At 50.0% G+C, this 21,997-nt stretch overlaps 2 protein-coding genes across 3 annotated transcripts in view; both read left to right on the forward strand.

Annotated features, from left to right (window-relative positions):
* Window positions 1-6,412, forward strand: part of LOC130197936 (phosphatase and actin regulator 1-like) — a 43,980-nt gene extending 37,568 nt beyond the window's left edge. For both annotated transcript variants that reach the window (XM_056420923.1, XM_056420922.1), the window contains exons 8-12: window positions 1,054-1,109; window positions 1,509-1,570; window positions 2,704-2,841; window positions 3,825-3,901; window positions 4,040-6,412. In XM_056420923.1, the coding sequence (XP_056276898.1) occupies window positions 1,054-1,109; window positions 1,509-1,570; window positions 2,704-2,841; window positions 3,825-3,901; window positions 4,040-4,055 (349 nt within the window). In that variant the 3' untranslated portion in view covers window positions 4,056-6,412. The remainder of the gene's footprint in view (window positions 1-1,053; window positions 1,110-1,508; window positions 1,571-2,703; window positions 2,842-3,824; window positions 3,902-4,039) is intronic.
* Window positions 6,413-7,086: 674 nt separating this feature from the next.
* Window positions 7,087-21,997, forward strand: part of phlpp1 (PH domain and leucine rich repeat protein phosphatase 1) — a 39,377-nt gene continuing 24,466 nt past the window's right edge. Inside the window, exon 1 of the mRNA XM_056420352.1 lies at window positions 7,087-9,923. Within this exon, the coding sequence (XP_056276327.1) occupies window positions 8,363-9,923 (1,561 nt within the window). The 5' untranslated portion in view covers window positions 7,087-8,362. The remainder of the gene's footprint in view (window positions 9,924-21,997) is intronic.

The raw sequence follows: 21,997 nt of genomic DNA on the forward strand, positions 1-21,997 counted from the left end.
ACTGCTCTCACATTATATATTAGTCATTAGATCCAATATTAATATAAAATGATGAGTGCAGCTTCAAACTGATTGTTCTTCCACTTCATAACGCCTTGTGTAACTCTATATATATATGTGTATATATATATATATAATGTCATTACTCTTGCGTCTCTACTCCCCATATTGCACTGAACAGGTCCTCAATGGGGCCGGCCCTGGAGGCGGAGAGCTCCGGGCCGGGATTCGGTGCTTTTTGACTTTTTCCCCCCCGAACAATACCGAAGAAGTGAGACGAGCCGGTCCGAGCACACGGGAGCTCAGAGGGCCAGGTGGCTGCCAGATCTGCGATGCGATCATTGATCCGGTGCCCGCTGTCGGGTCCACTCCCGCAGGCTCCTGACACAGCGCTATAATAGGAGTCCCCGGTGGAAGGCACTCGGAGTGACCTTTCTGTAGCCACTTCAGCCAGGAATTGGAGATAATCTGTACATAATGCGTCAGATGTCGCCGCAAATAAGAACGAATGCGATGATGGGGCAACGGGCTCCGACTGGCGTCCGTGGTCGCTTTTTGCTTTTCGCCGCCCGGAGCGCTGGAACCGCTCGGTGTGGCCGCGTCATCTCGTTCAGGAATATCTGCTGCATTGCAGCACTCCTATCGTCATTCCCTTAGAAAAAAAAGAGGATTTTGGGGGGAATCGTGGCTGACTGAATTATTGTTGGGAAAGAGTGCCGTCGTGAGGCAAGAGCTTTATAAAAAAAAAAGATGCAAATATTTTTGCTGTTGAGAAAACAACATTGGACTGTGTGGCTCATGAATAAGTTGTACGGGACGCATTGAGTTCATGTTTTATTTAAGTCAAAGCCCAAGGAGGTGAGTTGTAAAAGCACTCCGAGGGGCAAAATGTGAATAAGATATCTCGACCGGGAGCTGCTGTCAAAGCGGGGAGGAGGAAACCATCGTTGACGTTAACGTGACGCAGCGCGCCTCCTTCCGTATGGATGGTGTGACCTCGCCGACCCGTGTCCAGTGATCATGTGCTGACGCCGTTTGTTTGTTCCTCACCAGGCGCTTGAGTCAGAGGCCCACGGTGGAGGAGCTGGAGCAGAGGAACATCCTCAAGCGTGAGTTTGTCTTCATTATTGTGTGTGTGTGTGTGTGTTCTTGTTGCAAACGGGGGCCGTGTCCCAGAGCTTGTTGTTGTTTGTTTGTTTTGTCTCTTTTGGAAGAACACGTCTAGTGCAACACACGTGGCGAGATGCGAGAGCTCTGCGTGATCAGGAATCATCCGTAGTAAGAAGGAATGAGTGTTTACGCTAAAGTGGGTTAATCGCTTGACCAAAGCGCCCCGGGCCGCCTGGAGAGGAGCGGCCGCCCGTCCCTAAAGCATCAGACGGAGAGTCAGGGAAACTATTCCCGGCTGCTTGAAACTTGTTTAGTGTGGAGCTAATGAGCCGACTCCGGCCTCGCTGTGCGTCTCGCTCCCTGTTGTCTCACCGCTCTCGTCCTCTCGCCGTCTGCAGCTCGCAATGAGCTGGAGGAAATGGAGGAGAAGAGGGAGATAAAACGCCGGCTAACGCGAAAGGTGAGTCCAGAAATAGCCGTCCTCGTCGCCCTTGGCCCGCTGGCGTGGCGGCTGCCAAATCCTTTGACCACCTCCTCCTCCTCCTCTTCCTACCCCGTCCTTTAATAACAAGGTGTCGAGCATGTTCCATCACTCTCCGTTACGTTCTCACACCTTCTGCTCACCTGTGGACTCGCTGCTCGCAACACAAATATCTCACAGCTGTATTTTCACAGGCCTTGTTGTTGTTTTTTTTACGGATTGCACGGCCAGTACGACACTTATTTTAGATAGCACCACATTACCAGGAAGCATATTTATGTTTGTGTAAAACTGTTATCGAGACTTCAGATAAGGATACCGAAAACATTCAACCGCTGGAAAGTATTTCAGATAAGAAGTCTGTTGCGTTGTTGTTTCTCCTCGTCCTCCACGGTGATAATGATGACTGATCAGCTGATATCGGTCGATACGCAGATTATTTTTAGCTCACTGATTAAATCCATAAGTCTGAATACCAGAGCGCAAAGACTGTATGTATATATATATATATATGTATATATGTGTGTGTGTATATATATATACACATGTGTGTGTTTATATATATATATATATTTATACATATTTGTGTATATATATATTTATACATATATGTGTGTGTGTGTGTATATATATATACATACATATGTGTGTGTATATATATATACATATGTGTGTGTGTGTGTGTATATATATATATATACAGTGGGGAAAAAAAGTATTTAGTCAGCCACCAATTGTGCAAGTTCTCCCACTTAAAAAGATGAGAGAGGCCTGTAATTTTCATCATTGGTATACCTAAACTATGAGAGACAAAATGAGAAGAAAAAAAATCCAGAAAATCACATTGTAGGATTTTTAGGCCTCTCTCATCTTTTTAAGTGGGAGAACTTGCACAATTGGTGGCTGACTAAATACTTTTTTGCCCCACTGTATATATATATTAAAATTAAGGAAAAGTCCTGGAAATCCATCGGTAAAAATGTGTATGAACCCTGTGTTTATATATATGTGTATATATAATAAAATGAATATATGAGGAATCTGACGAGCGCGCTACAGGAAACGCTCCGCCTGGTTCTCTGTTCTCCAACTCATCAGTGTTCTCTTTGCAGCTGAGCCAGAGGCCCACGGTGGAGGAGCTGCGGCAGGCCAAGATCCTCCAGTTCAGTGACTACGTGGAGGTGTCGGACGCCCAGGACTACGACCGGCGGGCGGATAAGCCCTGGACCCGGCTCACCGCCGCCGACAAGGCCAGTGGGACTCACACCTCTCCTCGTGGTCTCAAGAGCTCTGTGACGCGAGAGCAATGATAGCAGGACGTGTTGTGTGTGTGTGTGTGTCACCCCCCCCCCCTTCCCGCGCCTAGCTGTCCATGCGTTTTAATGAGGTCTTGATTTATATATGACACTGTCATGGTCTCCAGAGCGACCTCCTTTTCGCTTTTGATGCCGCTCGGTCTTGAACACGGCAGGTCACACCGGGGGAGCGCCGGTGTGAAGGATCACGGGGATTCAGAGCAGGTTTTATTATTATTATTATGCAACGACTCCCCGTTATATAAGAGAGCGATCGCCGATCGCTGCCTCGGGACCCCTCCGCCGCAGCGAGGCTCTGCTCGGGTTTATTTCTTTACCGCTAAACCGCCGAGCACGGGCTTGGAACAGCGTTTGTTCTCCCGCCGCAGAGTCATCCTCTCCGACAGCGGAGGCCATTTTCTTGAGTCATGCCGAATGTCAAAAGCGCCGAAGTCACTTGTAACGCTTGAGAGAGGGTCGTAACGGCACAGCGCTCCGGTTTTACTCCCTGGAACTTTGACTCATCCTCACTCTGAGAAGATCTCTGCGCACTCATCCTGCCCTTGGGCAAGGCACTCTGCCCTGCACCGCTCCGTCGTAGATGCCGTGAGTCACTGGGTGTCGTCCCGTGTGTGTGTGTGTGTGTCGATGTAAATCGTTAGATTTAATTAGATAAACTTATTCATCCTCAGGGGGACATTTATTTAGTTGCAGCAGAAAGCATGTTTACATTTATACAACATAATAAAATAGCGGTAGAGTTTAGAATAGTTTGGGTCGAGGAGCAACAGATCCTATAGTTCCAGAAGGGAATTCTGCCCAATATTTAGTTTAATCGGTGCCTCCAGATGAGAGGAAATGATGCACGAAGCGTGCTGTAAAAAAAAAAAAGGAGGCGGGCACTCTCTCAAAATGTCCTCCTCGTTTGTCCTCCGCAGGCGGCGATACGGAAAGAGCTCAACGACTTCAAGAGCCACGAGATGGAGGTGCACGAGTCGAGTCGCCATTTAACCAGGTAACCAGGTAACCAGCACGACCCGCCAGTGAGCGCCTCTGGCTGAGGTGAGGCAATGCATTGAGATGTCTCTCTCTCTCTCTCTCTCTCTCTCTCTCTCTCTCTCTCTCTGTCTCTGTCTCTGTCTCTCTCTCTCAGGTTTCACAGACCATAGAAGACCACCACTGTCTTGAGCGGTGCCGGACCGACGCTCTCCTCCACTGAGAACCTTAAGTGCCGGGCAGTAAAAAAAAAAAAAATGGCGCCCATTTCTACAATAAGGCCATTGTCTTCTGAAATGCCTTCGTCCAAGACCCACACACGGCTGAGTCGGCACGACGCTCAGGAGACGCAGACACCCACCACTCCGTCCACTGTAGTAGCACACGGATGACTCCAGCTGACCCCACCCACACACACGCGTACGCACACACACACGCACACACACACACACACACACTCAAACCCCCCCTTGGGGGAGTTAGTTCGACCGCTTTTGTTCGCTGTTGATTTGACACTTCCGAGGTCTGCCGAGGGTTCATCGGCAACACCCGTGGACTCGTCGCAGTGGACGTGGTTTTAACCCCCCCCCCCCAGAACTATAGAACTCTGTGCCAGGACGTCGGCTCGATTTCTCTGGCGCTCGCCGCATCGGAAGGAGGTCCATCTTTACTGCACCTGCCGGGACTTAAAGACAGGACCCGCAGGAGGAGGACGTCAGGATCAGTGCAATATTTTCTTTCCTCTGCTTTTCTGAGGCTATATCGCCCCCTAGAGTCCCCTCTGTGTCATTACTATGTAGTTCAGACTTCTATTTACCCCCCCCCCCTCCCCTATGTGCAATTCTCACTGTACCGACAATGTTGACGTCTAATTGCTGACTGTGAATTTGAGACAGTGGGCGACGCCCCCTCTCTCTCTCTCTTTCTCTCTCTCTCGCTCTCTCTCCAAATGTACATTTTGTTTATACTGAAGAAGAAAAGTTGCATTTTAAGGAAGAATCACACTTGACAAGAGTGTCACTCAAACCTTTGAGTTTAGCGTGAGAGTCGCAGGCCGGCGGATGCGTTCTGGCTCCAGTGTGCTCCACAACGATCCGTTTTATATATAATTTTTCCGATGGAGGCACTTTGGACCGCGAGTTATTGATTTGTGTGTTTTTACATGTCCCGGCTCTGTGGATTGGAAACTGGCCACCAGGAGCTGGCTCGTCACGTTGTTTCTCCCGTCCTCTTTTTATTTTTGTACATGTGCGTTTACAGCGTTTGTGACGATATTTGCTCATAATGTACATTGTATTATACACTTTACTTTTTTTTAAACTTATGTTATTAGACGCTTTTTTGACTAAGCAATATGCATTGTTTGTAGAGAACAAGGTTAAACTGCAGGTGTTCCCTCCGCCCCTTTTTAACCGTGCTCGCGCACTCCGTCACACTTCAGGGTTCTGCTCTTCTTTCCTCCTCGAGGAAGGCTTTATTCTGTGTTTCTCTTCACTGAGCCTCCAAAAACAAACAAAAACATCCGCCTCCTGCACAGGTTTCCAATGCATTCAGACACGATTTGACGCCGTCTCAAATCCACAATTGAACACGATGCAATCTCAATTTTTGAAACGGGAGTCCAGGTAAGAAGCGTTTAGTCAGGATTTTTAAATTTGTATCGCTGGAATTGTTTGCACTGTTTTTGGCTTTACGGCGCTCACTGTTTTTAAGCGTAAAGTATTGTTGGGCGTCTGATCCGTGAGACATCTCGTCAACGGTCTCGTCCCCCGACCGCTGATCCCACACCAGTATTCCAATGCTCATAAGCTTCATGTACACGGACGATTTTGTATATATTTTTTTTTTACTGTATTACTTTTCGAGTTGCAATATAAACTTCTTTGTTTGTCAGGTGACGAAAAGGCTGTCGGACGCCCACCGTGAAGGAAAATGTGTTCTCCCTTTTTATTGTCACGGTCTCGATGGGACCGTGACAATAAATGGAAGGCCCAATAAAACCCGGGGGAGGGGGGGGGAAGACATCGAAAATTGTCTTGCACTTTATGGTTTTTATGTGAAAGAATGGGGGCTTTGTTACCGTTGGGAGCCGTTGATCCTCTGAATCAGGACGCCGGTTATCCTCGTGTCACCCCTTTTTGTAAAATCAATATTTCATCGGGTCATCTAATCTCGGAGGCTTTGAAATATGAGGTCATGTCTGTGTTTAGAAGCAGCTTCTGTGTGATTCCAGCATCATGACACCGATTTTTGAAATGTTACCATCCACGGGGGTTTTTCGGTACACTTGTGAGCATAAATAGGAATTAACTACGCGAATACTACGTCGGCACGAGGACGCCGACCTGAGCCGCGGGGCGGAGCACGAGGGTTTCCATTTTGCTGGAATCAAAAGGGACATGAATTCAGCAATAATCTTTCCTTTTACATGTTGATGGAGCAACTGAACCAATTTTTGTTTGTTTTTTTGGAAATACAGAATAACATGTAAAGGATACATCATGCCAATTAAATCCCATTTCTGAATGCATTTGCAATGTTTAGTTATCTTTTTTTTTTTCAAGGAAGAAGGAAAAAAGCTCCTCCAGAGGATTGCCATCAAGGGACTCCCCAGTAGTTGAGACTTTAACACAAATGCATTTTTTTTTCATCAGACATGCTTTACACATTTATTTTCCTGCACATAAGGTTATTTATGCCCCTTTGTACTTGTATACTCCTGTAACGCCCGTTTAACGCTTACACTGTACATCATATCCACTTTGTAATTAGATAATAAGAGTGTTCGGTGAAACACATTCAGACCTTGAGAGAAGGCCTGATGTACGCAATTTGTGGCACACATTTTCCACCGGCTGCACATACATGACACATTAAAAAAAATCTGCTCAGCCATTAAGATTAGGAAGTAGCCTGCATCTGCTCTAACTCTAAATTGATGTTTGATATCCTTTGTTGTTCCATCTTTTAAAGGGCCAGTTCACAGATTTCCCAAGTCTTTTTATTTATTTATTTTATTATGAAATGGAGCCCTTGTGTGCATGGAGGGATGAACAGTGTGAACACAAGGAAAGGTTAAAGCAAGTAAGATATGTACACGTGTTGTTTCAAGGTAGACTTGAACCACTGCGCCCCCCCCCCCTCCATCTCTTAATTATCCAGAAAAGATGCATGCAGCTTTGTGTATAGTTTTAGATAAGTCCGTAAATAAGTTCCATTTCCTTATAACTATGCGTGCAAATGCTGCGGAATTTAATAATGCCTGATATGCAAAACGTCATATGCATTTAGCAATTAAATCGGTGATTTTGCACGTCTAACGGTTGCATAACCTCGTTGGCTTGAAGCAGATTAGAAAAATGGTGAGCTTTGAAGAAAAAAAAAAACTGAAGTTCAGGGTCGCTGCGTCCTCAACAGGAGACAAACAAATCAAAAATACAACTAGTTTAATTCCAAAGCGTTGCGCTCATGCGCCGCTAGATGGCGCTATAGACAACATAATGAGGGGCCCGCAGACTGATCTGACGTGACGGCTTTGTGAAATGGCGTCCTGGAGAGATGGGGCTGAAGTTATTTTCCTCGTCACCACTAGTCTGAAATCAATACACCGCTCCAGCGAGAGGTGTCGTTACGTCAGCGGGGAGAGAGTAACCGCGAGGGACTGAGCGGAGCCCCGATTAGTTGACGGCTCAAAAGTTTTCCCGCCGTCAACAGTTTGACAGCTGCGTGAGTAACGGCCGTTTATGCAGTAACTTCACTCACGACGAGTGACGTCGATACGCCCGTTTTTTTTAATTCACCGCCGGCGTCCCGGTCGCCCGGGGATACGGACACTACAACCACAGCGACTACAACAGACAGGAGGAAGTACTTCGGTGGCCGCACGCCGAACGTTTTATACGAGCTATGTTTACGCCTCCCGTCGGTTCCCCGCCTCGCTGGCCCGAAACGGACGCAAAGCTTCACGGGAAATGTAGTCGTGACGGCGGTTATCTCTCTCGGTGGCGACGGCGGAGCGGCTGTCCGGCGAAATACATTTCCCAGAAGCCCCCGCGTTGTTGTTAGCGACCCCATCTTGTCGTCTCCTCATGAATATATAGCAGCCAGCATTAGCGTAGGAGGTCAGCCGACGTTCATTTCATATTCCGGCGCTGTGTTTTCGGTTCAAACGGGACGCGCAGTCACGTCTCCGCCCCGGTCTGTCCCCGCGCGCCCAGCCTCTTCAGAGTGGATTTAATCTGTGAAATGCTGATTTTTTTTTTTTTTTACGGAGCGGGAGGGGGGAGCGGAGGAGACTCCGACGAGGAAAGGAAGCCGAGAAGTGAATGACTACTAATGGAACAAGTCGGCAACACCGCCCTGTTGGTGGACATGTACCGCGGCGGGGACGCTTTTTACGGCTTTTAAATGTAGAAGCAGGAGGTGTAACCAAGTGCGCACTTTTATTTATTTCGAGCGGGGGGACTTTTAATTGGCAGCGATGGAAAGCGGGCAGGCTGTCGCCGAGGACGGCGCGTCGGATGGAGGCGCGACCAAGTTGATGAAGAAGCCCAGCGGACTGTCCGTCGCCCGGGGGACTCCGGCGGATGATGGCGGTGGACACTCGACACCCTCCCGCGTCGAGGCGAAGAAGAACGGGAACAGCCTCCCCCGGTCCGCCTCTGCGAGTGCGTCAAACCGAGCCGTGGCGTCTAATGGCCGGGGCTCGTCCAGCAACTCCAGCTCCCTCCTGTTGAGACGGCGGCGCTTGAAGAGGAACCTCTCCGCCGCAGCTGCGGCCACCGTCGCTGTCACCGCCGCCTGCGGCGCCAAGATGAACTCGGCCCCGTCCTCTGCGTCTCTACACACCCGGAGCCTGGACAGGAAGACCCTGCTGAAGCACCGGCAGAACATGCAGCTGCAGCCCGCGGACCGCGAGTGGGTGAGAGCGGATCTCCACCGGGGCTCCGTGCACGTCCACGAGCGACTGACGCCGTCGTATCCCCGGCCGGTTCTTTGCACGATGGACACCACGGCCGGCGAGGTGGCGCTCCGACTGAGCGAACTCTGCAGCAAGTCGAGCTCCGTGGTGCGCATTTTTTGTAAAGACAACCCCAAGACTGACCAAAATGGCAACTGCAACGTGAAGTACGAGTACAACGATAACCCGCGCGAGGTGAACGAGGACTCGAGTGTGAAACGCGACCACCACCAACTGGCCCCCCTGGAGTCCGCCGAACTACGGGGCCACCCGAGCGACCGGCTGAGGCTGCTGCTCGCGGAGGATGCGGACGAGAGGCACGAGCAACAGGACGCGGAGGGGAAACTTTCCACCCCGGAGTCGGAGTCGCGGGACAACATCGCCTGCTCGCTGTCCGATCTGAACTCCAACTCGAACATGGACACCCCCGACGGCGACGACTCGGAGCACAGGCGCTGCTCGGACAGCTACGGGTTGAACTCCGGCTCGGATGTGGAGAGCAGCGCCTTCGACGACCTGAGCTCCGGGGGGGCCCGGCTCAGCGAGCACAGGGACTCCCTCAGCGACGACATGGTGCTGGGCACGGAGGCGTCCATCCTCAGCCCCTCGTTCGACAGCGCCGCGGAGGGCCACGACACGTACGGCAGCTCCTCGGACGAGCTGGACCTCGACGGCGGCGGCAGCATGGAGCCCGTCGCCGCAGCCGCCAACTACAAACGGCGCGGCGTCGGGCATTTGAGCAACGTGACGACCGGCGGGAGGCCAGAGGGCAGACTCGGCCCGCGCGGGCCGGGCAGCCTGCCGGCCAGCAGCAGCGCCGGCTCATTGTCGACAGCCTGTTCTACAGGTAATGCACCTGACGGCCATGAGGACCCGGACTGTGGCGGCGGCGGGGGGCCGGACTCCAGCCCCATGCTGTATGTTCAGATGCATGGCGAGGCTGTGAGGAGGCTGAGCCCCGAGGAGAGGCCTCTGCACATCCAGAACGACTTTCTCTTTAAACTCGGATTTAAGGACCCGTGGAGAGTTCAAGAGGAAGGGCTGAACACGGAGATTGGCTCCTTGTTACGCTTCTATGCAGGTGAGTAAAACAATGGAAACACACACACACACACACACACACACACACACACACTCCCCTAATCAGGTTTCTTGCTCATTGTTGAGGCCTTTCTCTCTTTTTTTTTTTTTTTTTTTTTTTTTTTTTTTACACACTACGTACTTTGGATTACGTATTTTTTTGTAACAGGTTGCCAACCTGTATCACAAACAGGTATGTGCAGCTGCACTTTGTGACGTTGCACTAATAGAGCAGAGCGACAGTTTATTTAATATGTTTCTGTTCATCTTCACAGGAGGGTGACCAACCAGGTGGGTGTGCACAGCTAGTGGCACGAGCTCAGGACTCGTGAGGGCTCACTGTAGGGCTGATATTGCGCATCACTTTTTTGTAATTAAGTCCATTTGCCAGACGTGTGATTTACCACGTTCACATCGCTGGGTGGAAGGAGAGGTCAGCGTGAGGTCACGGTCAGAATGCTGCCGCTTTGCCAGATCGACCTTGCCTCGGTCTTCCTTTTGAAATATTCAGGTCTAGGGTCATTTTATTTACATTGTTTTCCCTTCATCCTGGACTGTCCTTGAGCAGCAGCACACACTGCGCTCCGATGGACACGCTCGACATCCCCACAACTTATGGTGCTTGGACATGGGGCCCTTTCCGGCTTTTGCCCCATTATCATCCCGATGGAAAGAGTCTGAATGCCGTTGTGGTTGGATGGAGAGCAGGGGGGGGGGGGGGGTATTGCTGGGAGCGCCATGAACTCTCTCTGTGTACCAAGTGAAGTGTGGTCATTGAGATGCTACACGGGGCCCTTCCTGTTGGCAGCCAGCGCGGCTACGGTCACACTCACGACACCGCCTGCCAAGTCGGGTTTACGTGCTCCTCCGAGGCTCAGGAAGCCCCTTTCTTCACCACCGCCACTGGGAATAAAATTTGGGGTGGGAGGGTGGGGTGAGTTGGTGAACTCTGGTCTGGTGGGGACATTGAGGAGAAAGTGTTGGTCGGGTCTGAAGTGTGAGGAAGAGAGGCGTTGACATTCTCCGGCTTCCTGTCCCGAGAGGCCGTCGAACCAGAGGTCACGCGGTGCGAGAGCTGACGCCTCGCGACCTTTATACCGCCCCGGGTGTTGCCGTCGCTTCAAGGTCCAGTGTGGCGCAGTGTGTGTGTGGGGGGGGGGGGGGGGGGATGTGCATTTAGGGGGGGAATCACGCAGGAGTAAGTGCAGTCAGCAGAGCCCAACCAGCGGTGGCAGGCGGTCAGAAGCAGTCTGCCGATGCCGCCTCCACGTCCCATGTGAGATGGCTTAACTACGGTCACCTGATATCCCCCCCACCACCATCTCACACACACACACACACACACACACTACGAAACACTCAAGCCACAGTCTGACACAAAAGGCCTAGTTGGCATTCAGTCGCATTGAGAGGGACAGAAGAGCACTTTCATGCGCACACACACACACACACACACACACACTCCGTAAAGAGAAGGCAGAGCTGACTTTGACAGCACTGCTCCTCTGCCCTGTTCCTTTACACGATGGAGGCATGCGAGAAATGTACGCTGGCTCGTCTAGAATGTCAGGCACGTCTGCTGAGGAGGAAGTGGAGGGGGGGGGATAACGCGCCAACACATTGTGTGCTGGCTTTGAATGGTTTGAGTCGGGGCCGATCTCAGCTGACTTGCTGGCCGACTCTCGGGCGCAGCTGCCACAACTGTAGCCCTCAGTCCCACTGAGGGCCTGTTTGTCTGCGGCCTTCGCGCCGAGCGCCCTTTGATACAAGAAGTCCAGTATCTGATTTCTCCATCTGTATTTTATCAGTCGCTCAATTGGAGTTCTTTGCGTATTTCATTGATATATATATCCAACCTATATAATGTGTGCACGAGCAGCCTGTCAACTGTTCCGTGTCTTTTATTAAGACTGACAGAAGAGGCGCTCGGCGTGATTGGGGAGGCGGGGGGGATGATGGGAAGAGGCGGTTAGTCGAAGAGTTTGCCCGGTTGCGTTGTGCCAGAACCTTTTAGTTTGGACATTTAGAGGCTCGGTTTGACTTTGAGAGGGTTCACGTCATGGTTTGATTGCATGTGGACTCTAGTGGCCAGATGAGAGAACTCGCTGGACACACACACACACACACACACACACACGCGTACAGAACGCTGCCTAGATCAAAGGGCCGCTGTCTTCTCTGGCAGCCTGACCAGTGATCCTTTCAGGGCTGCTCACACAGGAGCCTCTTGTAATGCTGAGCCAGCTTTATTAGAGTTTGAGTAAAAGGAGAAAGAGAGTTAAAAAAGGAACATACACAGACTCGTATAATCAATAGTGTGTGTGTGTGTGACCTCGGGGTTCCCGAGAGGCAGAGGACCCAGAGTCCTCAACTGAGCCAAAGCAGCACACTTAATTATTTAGATTAATTAGCCTACTACAGCTTTGCAAACACACTCTCGTCCGTGAACTCCGGCTCTGCTGTCGCTGAGCTTCGCTCGCCCTTTATTTAAGTTCAGATCCCCCCTTTCTTCTTCTTTTAAATCGTCTCCATGCAAATCTAAAGCGCAGGTAAGTTTTGCTTTTACGAGCGGAGTGAACGACCGCTGGCGTGCAGCCGGCCTGGAAACGGTCGAGCTATTAACTCCTTTTCAGCTCCACTCTGGTTTTTCAGCTCCAGCTCCCGCGCCTCCGAAGGCGGGAGTTCGATGAGGGTTTCGACATGACGCACCCAATTGTCGCGGTAATTCCCGTGTTGTCTTCAGCGTCTGCCAGCAAGGTGAACTTGGCAGGAGGAGTTGCTTGTGCAGAACTAATAAAAGCCGAGTCGGCTAATGGGATGCTGCAGACGAACGGCGCCGCTCTGTACCGAACCAGAGCGGCAAATGTACCCGCCGACACGTCTTTTATGGCGACGCACATTCATGGTCATGATTTTGGTTTGATTTGTCTCGAATTACAAAGTGTAACGGGAATACGTCGTTCCGGGGCTCGCGCACGTCTCTTATCGCCTGCTTTTTAAATAATATATCTCCAGAATACTAAATCTAAACTATTGTTTCACTTTTATTGAGTTTCTTCTTTGCAAAATTCAACTCGTAACACTATTTCATGACTTCGGGGCCGAGCTGCAACGTTCTTCTGCCGCGCCCGCGGATCGGCGTGGCGCTAAATGACGGACTCTTTTTTTTTTAGGGAACCCAAACGCGGCTGGGAGATCTCCTTTAAACGTGGCTCACTTCTCACCGCGGTCGGAGGAGGAATTCTGTTTCCCGGGACGTCCATCTTGTCCGCCGGATCCTCCTAAACTACGTCTCCGGAGCCGATTTCGTCAAATTTGGCTCAAATGTCAGTTGAATAAGAAATGCAATAAATGCAACGTCAGCATTGTCAAATTTCATCAAAGGAAAGTACGTCTGCGATACATTCGTGGCTTTAAATAGTTCCTCGGACAGACGCTTCAATCGATATTGGAAGCAATGAAATAAAAAAGCACTCACTCCCTCACCAGAGAGACTTCCCTGCGACGTGAGTAATGGCAGCAGCTCGAGTCCTTACCCACAGGATGTCTTTATTCCGCCAGCACACGAGATCCTAACGTTTTAAGAAGATAATGAATAGTTCATCGACTCCCGAAGCTTTGAGGGATCTCTCCTGTCTCTCCACTCTCACCTCCCCGGGCCTCTCTGGTGACGTGGCGACTTAAAGGTCTCTCCGGGGGTTTAAAGGCTTATCGTGAAGCTCCAACTTTCTCCCCGGCGGGCCGTGGCAGCTATTGAGCGGAAAGAAGACGCGCGATCCGTCTCGATGCGCGGCTCACTTGAATCCAGAAAAGGTGACGGGAGTTTGCCCCAAAAAAACGTCGGCATCTCCAGGGAGGACTTCGCCAAAAGACGAGACGCGGTCGCCTCCATCTTTTCTCACATCCGCGACGTCGCCCGGCGGCTATCGGTTTTGCTAAATGGCCAAATTGCCGAGTCGTTATGCAATTTTGTCGTAAATCCGATTTCACACGTTTTTATCGTGTTCACTACTGGATGTGTACGAAGAAAGAAAGGAGCAATCGGAGAATCGATTTTAATGTATTTCATGTCACGTGTTTTTCCACGTGGACGCGCGGCCATGACGCCCTCAGAGCGGGAGGCGGGCGTCTCCTCGAGGATTCGCACATGTGCGTCCGCCGTAAGACGACGGCGGTGTCGGCTTGTCGCGGTGGGGGGGCAGAGGAACCGTGTTCTGTCTAGTATAGATCGTCTTCTTGGCTGACATCCTCCTCCCGCGGCGAATCCTCCTCAATTCTCCCATGATCGATTCCCCTCTCCTCCCACGCTATCGCTCCTCGCATCGCCTCCTCCCTCACGCCATCTGACAGTTTCCATTTATCCTCCCATATCTCTTCATCTCTCTTTGGCGTATTGCTTTTTACTCCGAGAATTACCGGTCACCCTCATAATTGTCTCGTGGGGGGGGGGGGGAATAAATAATTTAAAAGGCAAAAGCTAACAGGTTCTTGTTTCTACAGGTCCAAGCACCCTTCTCGCTGCCTTCCCCGTGTGATAATGTGCATGCTTCGGTATACAGATGTGCCCCCCCCCTGTTTAAAAAAAAAAGAAAGAGGGAATTAAAATGTTCATTCCTTCGTGGTTAGCTGCTAAATCTAGGCTGAACAAAGTCATGCTGATACGTCACTCCTGTCTGCCTGCCGGCAAGTTCTGAGCTCGGGAAAGGAATGGGGGGGGGGGGGGCAGCCCTGTGCGAGCAGCCTCTCGGCTGTCTGTCAAGCTGCCCTCGCCGAATGCGCCCCAGAAACCTCAGAGGGTACCAGTTGGCGGTGTTTTCGTGCAAAAGGCAGCAAAAATCCCCCCCCCCCCTATCCCCGAGTTGAGCGCCGGCCCCCGACCACATGCACGGCGGGAGGGGGGGGATTAGAGGCGGGCCAGCGGGGGCTCTCTCTCCTCGGCTTTGATCAGGGCGCTCTAATACCAGACAACATCTGCAACTCTCAGCATTAAAGGGGCCCAAAAAAATTCCGATTCGGGAACACACCGCCCGTACAGGCCGGAGCGGTGCCGACTCCCGGATGGCTTTTCTCCTCTTCTTTTTAATACGACCGCTTCACACTGATTTGTTTTACAAAGCCAGAGTCTGCGGAGAGGATATTCTGCATGACCTTTTTTAAATTTTGTTTTCCTCAACACAAAAATATAATGATTACAAAAGGATCCGTTTTTTAAGGTCGTACGGCAGCTGTTGTTATTGGAGATTTTGGTTGTTGTTGTTTTTTACAGAGGAAGCTTCCTGCACTGCAGAAACAAACGGCCAAGTCGATGAAGTGTTTCGCAAATATCATCGCGAGGAAGGAATTCCGATCGTTACCAAATCTTTGATTGTGTCACCTGGCGAGATACGGTGCGTTTGGCTGGAGCGGAGCTCGTTTCTATGGACTTCAACACGCGGGAGCAGAGTGGTTGATATGGAATGACCCAGTTCAAAGTTCACCTCTGAAATGCTGAAGCACAGGAATGGAGCCTCCTCATTGGTCACAGACGTAGACGCACCGTTACGTGCGGCTCGACACCGGGGTCACGACGCTCTGATCCCGGAGTTGAATCCTGAATCGTTCTCCCAGCTGCTGCAATTACACATTGTTCTACCTTTTCAGCGTCTTCTAGAGTTCTTGGACATCTTTGGCGCCCCCCAAAGTCCAGGGGGGCGCAGCGCCGCGTGCAGCTGCTCTCATTAACGCGGCAAAGCGCTTGTCTCTTCCCGTTAGCGGCGGCGTTAGATAATCGCCGAGGCCCGGGAAGACAAAGTGGAGCTGTCACCTGCCGCCCCAGAGACTCGCTGCTCACTTTCCCTCCCCCTGACCTTTTTTTACATTTTCTTATTTTCCCGTCTTCTCTTGCACGCGCTCGCTCTTTCAGCCGGTCCGTGTCGACTTCCTGTTTCGATTGTCTCTCGCATAAATAGTCGTTTTATTATCTCGCGTTCGGTTACCACACAGCTATTTTCTCTCGCACTGCTTCCCAGTCCCTCTGGTTAAAGACTTCCCCTCTTTAGTTTTCTTTTCTTTTCTCTTCTTCTCTCTCTCTCTCTCTCACTGCCCCCCCTCCATCCCCTCCTCCTCCTCACTCTCTCTCTCTCCGTGCCACTGTTCACATGGCCTCTGCATGTGACATGAAGCTGAGCCAAAACACCCCGGATGCCCGCTTCAGACCTCCACTGTGCCAGACCTTGTTACATCTTTCAACAAAACAAAAGGAAAGGAAAGGAGGGGAGGAGGAGAAGAAGAAAGGGAAAAGTGAGCATGTAGAGGCCACGGGGAATGTGCAACAACATCGCAATCTCATTCATTCATTCGGCCTGTGCTTCATCTGGAGAGAGGAGCCCTTGAATTCTCTCTCCACCCCCTTACACGCTGCTCGCTCTCTCTCTCTCTCTCTCTCCCTCTCCCTCTCCCCCCTTTCGCTCTGCTCTGAACTGGACTGGTTGTAGCTTTAACCACAGATCTGGGGTCTGATGTCGTGCCCTTTTGTGGGATTAAAGAACAACTGACTGGAGCTGCTGCCGTCTCGAGTGCCTCGAGGCACCTGCTGCCCATCAGATGCATTTCTCTCTTCTTCTTTTAAGATGTTATGGAATAAAGGAATAGCTGGACTATAAAACGACAACACCGTCACTCTTTACCTTTTTTATTATCGCTTGTGCTCGTCCCTCGTACGAGTCAGCTCATTACTCTCCTTCCGTTTCCACCATCAAAGGTATCCCACAACATGGCAGCTTTTTAATATTCGGGTACGGAAAGTATTCAGACCCCTTTAAATTGTTATAATAACATTCAATTTTTTATATTTTTTATATAGTTCACTCTTTGTTCTATTGCAGCCATTTGCTGAAATAAAAAAGTTCATTTTATTTCTCATTAATGTGACCGTGTGATATTCAATATTCTTTTTTAATAAATTTGCAAAAATTTCTACAGTTCTGTTTTTTTCTGTCCAGATGGGGTGCTGAGTGAACATTAATGAGAAATTAAATTAACTTTTTTTATTTTAGCAAATGGCTGCAATGAAACAAAGAGTGAAACATTTAAAGGGGTCTGAATACTTTCCTTACCCACTGTATAAAAAAAAAAAATTTGAGCTAAAGCTGCGAGTCCTTCACAGCCTCTGATGATGAAGGTCATTAGAGGTGAAGTACAAACAATAACAACATTGTGCTTATCTGTGCGGCCCTGTGTGGTCTTCCCCCGGGGAACACTCGCAGGGCTCGGACCGCCTTTCACTGGGGATTAGCGGCTAATAATTACAATCAGCGATACAAATTATAACATTGTCGTCACCACACACACGTTGCTCCTATATTTATACTCGCACATGTGTTGGCAAACATTGTTACTGAGCTGTTTAATGCCGGTTAACGGTTTGAAAAAAGAAAAGTGCGTCAGCTTTTTGAACAAATACTTCATTTCCACATCCTTGTTTATGAGCAAAACAAGTTGAGCGAAGCCTGAAGAGGGCTGCAGTTCCTGTAACGCCCAGCATAGACTTCTCAGCGTTCTCACGCGCACACACACGCACACACACACTCCTGATGATATTATAGTACAGTGCACCCCTCCGGTATTCACCCTGTCTGCTATTCTCGTCCTGAATCTATGAAAATGTTGCAGCCGCCTACTTAACTCGTCCTCTTCTCGACTCCAGGACGCGTCTCCCGTTGATCGGTAGCTCATGCTGCGCTCGGCGCGACGCAGGACATGAAGTCACCGCCACAGCAGAAGTTGACGAGCAGTCTTTCGTGACGCACACAAACACGCACACACGCGTGTGGCGCTGCGTGGTGGGTTAATGTGTTAATAATTCAATAAACATGGTTGGAAATGGTAATGTGTAACAATAGCAGATGGTTAGACACACACACACATGATCAGATTCAACATGTAACGTCACATTGTCGTCACCTTTGACCTTTAGACATGTGACTTTGCTGCTTCTGCTCACTAATTATGAACAAAATCTTAAAGTTAGACTTTGTGAATGACTGGCTGACTTGTACACACACATACACATACACACCAACACAAACTATAATTATTCAATCTTTTTAATATTTTTTACTATTCTCATCATACTGTGCTGTGGTCAAGTGGATTGATAATGCCACCTTGAGTGGGCACTTGAGGGGGAAAGGGAGGATAAATGAAGGTTGAGTGTATTTTGAAACTTTATATTCATGCAATAAGTTAATTAGATGGAAATCTGCATGATTTTTTTTTTTTTTTACATTTGGTTCTAATAATCATGCGACAACTTAACCGGGACTGACTGGGTCACTATAAGTTCAGGATAATGAAGTCATTTCAGCTTTCACGAGACGCATCCCACGGCAGCCAAAGGGCAGGAATCCCTGCAAACTAATTAATCACTGACGTACACACACACACACACACACTGTGTGTACGTGCCTATATGCGTGTGCACTTCACCATGTTCAGCCTTCACCTCTGCTGCGCGACACCGAGCCTTCCCTGGCTCCACGAGTTCCCTTTCTCATCTCCCCTCCTTAGCTCCCCGCATCAGAGGGAGGTGTTGTCAGCCTGCTCCTTTTATCACCATACACTCCTTTTATTCCCGGCGCTCCCATTCCCCCCCCCCCGCCCCCGGTGCACTTCCCTGGGGGGGGGGGGGGTAATGCCTGAATCCCCCGCGCCTGGAAAGGAGTTATTGTGCTGGCGCTTAACACGACAATACCCCGCTCCCCTCTCTTGCTCGCCCTCTTTGAGCTCCCCCATACAGTACGAGGCGCCCCACTTCATCGTGTGTGTGTGTGTGTGTGTGTGTGTGTGTGTGTGTGTGTGTGTGTGTGTGTGTGTGTGTGTGTGTGTGTGTGTGTGTGTGTGTGTGTGTGTGTGTGTGTGTGTGTGTGTGTGTGTGTGTGTGTGTGTGTGTGTGTGTGTGTGTGTGTGTGTGTGTGTGTGTGTGTGACAAGCTGCATACTGCCGAGTGTCAGAATGCGCCGGCTGAAGTGACACCGTGACGAGCAACCGGTGCCTTGAATAAGGAGATAACGTGTGTGTCTGAGCGTCTTCCCGCTCGGCCGCTCGGCTCCTCATCAAACAACGGGGAAGAGCGAGAAATAGGCCAATCGCCGTTTCCCCCAGACCCCAGGTGAGGCATTCAATTTGCATATTTTTTTCCCTGGCCGTGTAAAAATAATTGAGTCCTCACGTAGAGTCTGGAGTGTTCTCTGGATGGGTTTAGGCGAGCTGGTATCTATTCTCCCAGTCGGGGGGGTGGAGCGGTGGAATGCTTTGGGGGGTTTGCCGATAGAAGGTCTGCAGCGTTTCTGGAGAGTCTCGTAAACATAACCCTCGGGACGTCGTCAGCGTTGTACCCTCGAGGGTACAAAAACAATACCTCAATATTTTCCTCCCGAATACCTCGGTAACGATGTTGCGACCATATCGTCGGGTTGACAATCGGTGCTTCTACAAAAAGATTTACCCAATGAGTTTTTTTGCCTTTTTTGCCGAGTCATCACTATTCATGGGGGAAAAAAGTCGTTCATGTTCCGATGCGAGGGTCCAGGCTCAGAGGATGTCTTCACCTCTGAGTTAAATGTGTGATTTGGAGCGGGACAAAGAAATTAATTGGTTAACGTAAATAATAAAATATCACAATTTCCTCTCGTCTCTCGTCGTCTCACATGCCACGATATCCGTATAATATGGACTACTTCACATGTGACGGTCGCAACCTTTGAATCTTTAGCAGACTGGGCGTTTATATACATTTACCAGGGAGCAGGCATGTTGCATCATGGGTGGTGTTGGACGCAGCAATAAAATTATCCCGTATTTCTTCCATTTCTGACCCGAACCTCCTGAACGTAAATACAAACTCTCTGGAGTCCCCGTTGAAAACCATAAGCTCCTTTTTAAATTTCCCGTCGATCCACAAATCGGTCGATCCGCTAATTGTTCGGCGCACCGAGCGGGAGTTGCAGCAGCCCATGAGAACGAGTGTGAGTCGCGCTCGGTGGCATGGCGCCCGGGCCCCTCTCCGTACTCCGTTCTCGAGGCTCCTCAGAGGATCTCATCCCGGGGTCGCCGAGCATCGTTCATTGGCTCCTGCGATGAGCTTTCATTGCGTCCTCCTCTCTCCACGCGGCCGCCGTGCCGGCCTCGCCCGCGATCGTGCCCGATTATGTGTCCTCGTCCTCCGTGAGAAGAAGCTCCGTGAGCCTGGAAGAGAGAGCGCAGGTCTCGGCTAGAGCCGGGCTAGAGACGGGGATTCCCGGCAAAGGGCCAACCACTTAAAGCCACTCAAACTTCATCATCTGAGCAGTCGAAAGTAAGAGAGAGAGGAGAGTTAACGGAGTGGACGACAGCCGGGGATACTGAAGCCTGACAGCATACGCTCAGGGGGATGGGTAATGGAGGGAGAGAAGTAGAGAAAAGACGAGAAGTTTCAGCTCAGCGGAGACACTCCTCGCCCTGTGAATCATTACAATATGCAGGTCATGACCTGTGTGTGTGTGTGTGTGTGTGTGTGAGCAAGACAAATAGGCGTTACATAACTGTCTCTGCTGCCAGTTACACAGCAGTAACTCAGTTCACACGTGTGCGGGCTCATTTTTTATTTTTTTTGCGCGTGAGAAAGCTGAAAGCTCCGCCTCCCTTTTGTTTCTCACGTGTTTGCGACCACGCCGGTGATTCATTATTTCCCCCGACACGGAGGAGTAGAGCCGTCCTCTTCTCCACTGTGACAAACGAGTGCATCGCTCACGCTCGATCCACGCGGAGACGCCGTTGCATTTGAACCCTAGGGGGGGGGGGTACGTCTGACCTTTGAGCAGACAGAATGTCACGAGGCTCGCTGAGCGAGAGAGACATCAGTGTTTTCTTGAGTTGTTAACCTTTGGAAAAAACAAACACGATAAGCGTTTCCGGCGTTCCTATCAGGGTCGAAATGCGAGGCGTCGTCGGGCAGCTCGCCGTCGGTCTCGTCGGCAGCAGATCGACGCCCCCTTTGGCTTTTTGCTTCAAAAGAATCTGAGGATGGTGTGTCTGGCTTTGTTAGAAGATTCTGCTGACACGGCCTTATTTGGGTCGGTATAATGAGTCTAAAACTGAGTCTGACAAGAAACACGAGCAGTGGGACGAGTCTTGAGGTTCTGTTGACTTTTGACTTTTCCTCCCAGAACAATTAAAATGTTTAAACCCCTTTCACCCACCGTGGTGCAGGTCGATCCAATCGGGCCGATCAATACCTTTGCATTGAAAATGCGGAAGGTAATGTTTTCATCGCCGTGTATTTATTTCTTTATTTGTATGCGTGTTACTCGCATAACTCAAAAAGTATTAAACAGAATCACATGAAATTTGGTGGGATGGTTGGTTATTATCCGGGGACCATTTGATTAGATTTTGGGATCGATCGGGTCAAAGGTCAAGGTCATGAAAAGGTCAACATCTTCTTTTTACCATAGCGCAGTCAATTTGTATCCAATTGGCATGCAACTAATGCCAACATGTTCATAATTCAATGCCCAATCTTGTGATATGCGAAGGTATGCGCTCTACCGAGTGCCCGTTCTAGTTTAATTCTGTGTTTTCCTTACCTCTGAATGTGCACCCATGATGTAAGAAACTGTATCCGTTAATATCTGCTCGTGCACGCGGATACAATGAGAGGATATTTGAATGCTGTCAGCACAAGAAGACGTGGACTCCTCCGAGTCTTCTCCCGGTGTTGTTTTGTGGCCGGTCCTAATGGCGAACAGCTGAGTAAGATTAGCTCACCTCGCTCTACAGCTCTCTCTCTCTCTCTTTCTGCCCGAGGGGACGGGATATGTTATGTTCTTCATTCTCTGTCCGTTCAGCAGCATTTTCATCTATCCGTACGTTTCTCTCCTTCCTCCATGGCAGCCTTCTCTGCTTTACCCGAGCGTGTTTTCTCTTTCTTGTCCATCCTTATCATCTCTCTTTATGCCCCCCCCCCCATTCCCTTGCTCTAGCTCTCTATACACCAGCATAGCTCCCGGTATTCACGTGTGTGTGTGTGTGTGTGTGTGTGTGTGTGTGTGTGTGTGT

Source organism: Pseudoliparis swirei, chromosome 8 (genome assembly GCF_029220125.1).
Source record: "Pseudoliparis swirei isolate HS2019 ecotype Mariana Trench chromosome 8, NWPU_hadal_v1, whole genome shotgun sequence".
NCBI classification, from domain to species: domain Eukaryota; kingdom Metazoa; phylum Chordata; class Actinopteri; order Perciformes; family Liparidae; genus Pseudoliparis; species Pseudoliparis swirei.